Source organism: Myotis davidii, unplaced genomic scaffold (genome assembly GCF_000327345.1).
Source record: "Myotis davidii unplaced genomic scaffold, ASM32734v1 scaffold663, whole genome shotgun sequence".
In the NCBI taxonomy this organism is placed as follows: domain Eukaryota; kingdom Metazoa; phylum Chordata; class Mammalia; order Chiroptera; family Vespertilionidae; genus Myotis; species Myotis davidii.
The window spans coordinates 525,118-528,017 of NW_006295816.1; the positions used below are offsets into that span (position 1 = coordinate 525,118).

Sequence of the window (2,900 nt, forward strand, 5' to 3'; positions counted from 1 at the left end):
AGACCGGGCAGACCTCGTCGCTGAGATCGCTGGCCCGGCCATAGCCACCCAAGCAGTGGGTTGGGCCGCTCTGGGGTCCATGACATCCAGGTAGCCAGGGCCCGAGGGACCGAACGCACTGGCCAGTCGCTGGCTGTGAGGTGGCCAGGAGCAAAGGGAAGCCCGGTTTCCCCTCGCAGGGCTCTCAGCTGCCCCACCCCCAGCCCTGGGCTCCGGATGAAAGAAGATGAAACACATGCAGCCTGCTGGTTGCTGTGCAGTCCCCTCGGGTCACGTGGCGAACCAGGCCCAGACGAGGCACGTCCGCTCCCACCTCTGCGGCCCCCAACGCTCTGCCCCCCAAGCCTGGGTCCTGTCACCGTGAGAACTGCCAGGAGAGCATCGTGAGAATCGCCCCTAGGGTGGGTTTAGTCCTTTTGTTGAGTGACTTTCTCCTGCCCTTGGGGACATTCCCAGGCTCCAACTCTCCCAATGACATTGCTGTTTCCATGGGAACCAGGCTGCTTCAAAGAGGCAAGATGTGGAAGGGTACAGAGGCAGGCAGAGCGGGAGGACAGGAAGGCAGGGTGAGTGCCAGGCAAGAAGGGAGGACCGGCTCCTCCACACCCAGAGCGGAGAGGGTGGGGCACGTGGCTAACGGGGCTGGGAGGCCGGTGGCGCGAGCCCGCTGCTCGGGAGAAGTTCTGCCCGGCTCTCCACCCTGCCCGTCCTCTGCGGGTCGGTGAGACAAAGGCGCCGCAGTCTGCAGCTGCGGCTCAGCAGCCTCTGTGCGCGGAATGCTAAACCGTTCCCAAGCCTTAGCCGCCCCGTGTGCGCAGCGGGGAGGGAGGCTGAGCAAGGGGACCTGGGGGGCTTGGCCTTCCGAGGGAGGACCCCGGGAGCCAAGGCCACTCCGCCAGGCCGGACACGCTGACTCTCCCACCCGGGAACCCCGAGAGCCCCGGGAGGGGCCGGGGACTCTGCTGGCTCCCCAGGGGCAGCGGGGGCTCCGCAGGGCGCACTCTGGAGGGAGCTTCCTCTGAAGGTGAAACTCAGACCTCCACTAGGATGGGCCATGACTTCCCACAGAGACCTCACCTCCCGGCTCAACCCATCGCTACGGTCTCCCCAGTGACGTGTGAGGAGCAAAATCACAGGTGCTCCCATGCCCGGCGGCCCTTCACCAACCACACAGTCTTGTCACCATTATTTCTTCCCTTTTTTTGTTTGGTTTAAAGTATATTTTTGTTGATTTCAGACAGGAAGGAAGAGGAAGAGAGAGAGAGAAACATCAGTGATGAAAGAGAATCGTGGATGGGCTGCCCCCTCACACCCCTTACTGGGGATCAAGTCCGCAACCGGGCCTGTGCCCTGACCGGTAATCCAGCCGTGTCCTCCTGGTTCACAGGTCCACCACTGAGGCACCGTGCCGGGCCACCATTATTTCCTGATCACAGCAGCTCCTACTGGCCGTGGCTCGGTAGCGCCACTCCGAACGGGGGGACACATCCTTCTGTGAGTGACCTCAGTGCCAGGGTCGTTTGTAGGAAACAACTTCACAGGAAGGAACCAGAAGTCAAATTTTCATGCCAAAGGCACAACATTCATGCTTTCTACATGTTACTCTCCTATCAGAACATCAAGACCTACAGGCTTTGAATTCTTCACACGTCTCCAAAAAGACCGTGAAAAAGGCACATCGGGAATGACACTTAAAGAAGACGTCCATGCCCTGGCCGGTGTGGCTCAGTGGATAGAGCCGCCGGCCTGTGGACTAAAGGGTCCGGGTTCGATTCTGGTCAAGGGCACGTGCCCGGGTTGTGGGCTCGATCCCCAGTGGGGGGATGTGCAGTAGGCAGCCCATCCATGATTCTCTCTCAACATTGATGTTTCTCTCTCCTCTCCCTTCTTCTCTGAAATCGATAAGATATATTTTTTAAAGACACCCACGCTCTAGAAACGCTCCTCCCAGGACCGACAGAAACAGGTCCCCGCGAGCCTGAGGCTCTGCTGCTCGCGTGGGGCCAGGAGGACGAAGGCAGCTCACCGCACATCGGCCCGACCCCCGAATCTCCCAGGACGGCCCGGGCTCCCCGGCAGATTACCCCCTCCGGCGAGGGCCGTGGACAGAGCAGTCCCTGAGGAGCATGGGCTGGTGCTGCGGACAGTGCCCTGAGAGCCACTGGACTCTGTGTGTCTCTTCTGGACGGTGTTCCAAGGAGACAGAAACCAAGGTAGAAGGGGAAAAACCACGACCCAAACCCCACCACCTCTGCTGCCCCCCGTCAGACGGACTCTCAGCTCGAGCGGCTATTCTCTGCCGGGTCCGGCCCAGGAAAAGGGCCGCACTCTGACTGGACACACTCAGCCCCAACTCGGCCCTGCCGGTGGCTCAGGGGCGTGGTCAGCCGTGGTCTCTCCTCCCGAGTAGGTTTAAGGGCACACTCTCTCCCCCCTAAAACTCCTCAAGCAGCAAAGGCCCCTCCGAAACCCTTCCTTTTGCCTCTATTTTAAAAATATACATATATTTTTATTAATTTCAGAGAGGAAGGAAAAGGGAGAGAAAGACAGAAACATCAATGATGAGAGAGAATCATGGGTCAGCTGCCTCCTGCACGCCCCACACGGGGGGTCAAGCCCGAAACCTGGGCCTGTGTCCCTGACCCAAATCGAACCCGTAACCCTTCAGTCCACAGGCCGACGCTCTATCCCCTGAGCCACACTGGCCAGAGCCCTTGTGCCTTTAGAGTTAGTGGTTGGATCAAGGACACAACCCTTAGAGGAGACTCGGGTCTTGTCCCCGAGGACCCTCTCCACGACGGGTCCCGGGCAGAGCGTTCAGGCCGCACTTTCCCAGGCGCTGCCTGAGGGGCCGTCTCCTGCCCGGGGTCGTGGAGGCTGGGCCTGTCCCCGCGGGGGCT

At 60.4% G+C, this 2,900-nt stretch overlaps 1 protein-coding gene across 1 annotated transcript in view; it reads right to left on the reverse strand.

The window, feature by feature from the left end:
* CSPG5 (chondroitin sulfate proteoglycan 5) overlaps positions 1 to 382 on the reverse strand; it is a 5,226-nt gene extending 4,844 nt beyond the window's left edge. Inside the window, exon 1 of the mRNA XM_006770570.2 lies at positions 360 to 382. Coding sequence (XP_006770633.1) covers positions 360 to 382 — 23 coding nt within the window. The remainder of the gene's footprint in view (positions 1 to 359) is intronic.
* Positions 383 to 2,900: the final 2,518 nt, after the last annotated feature.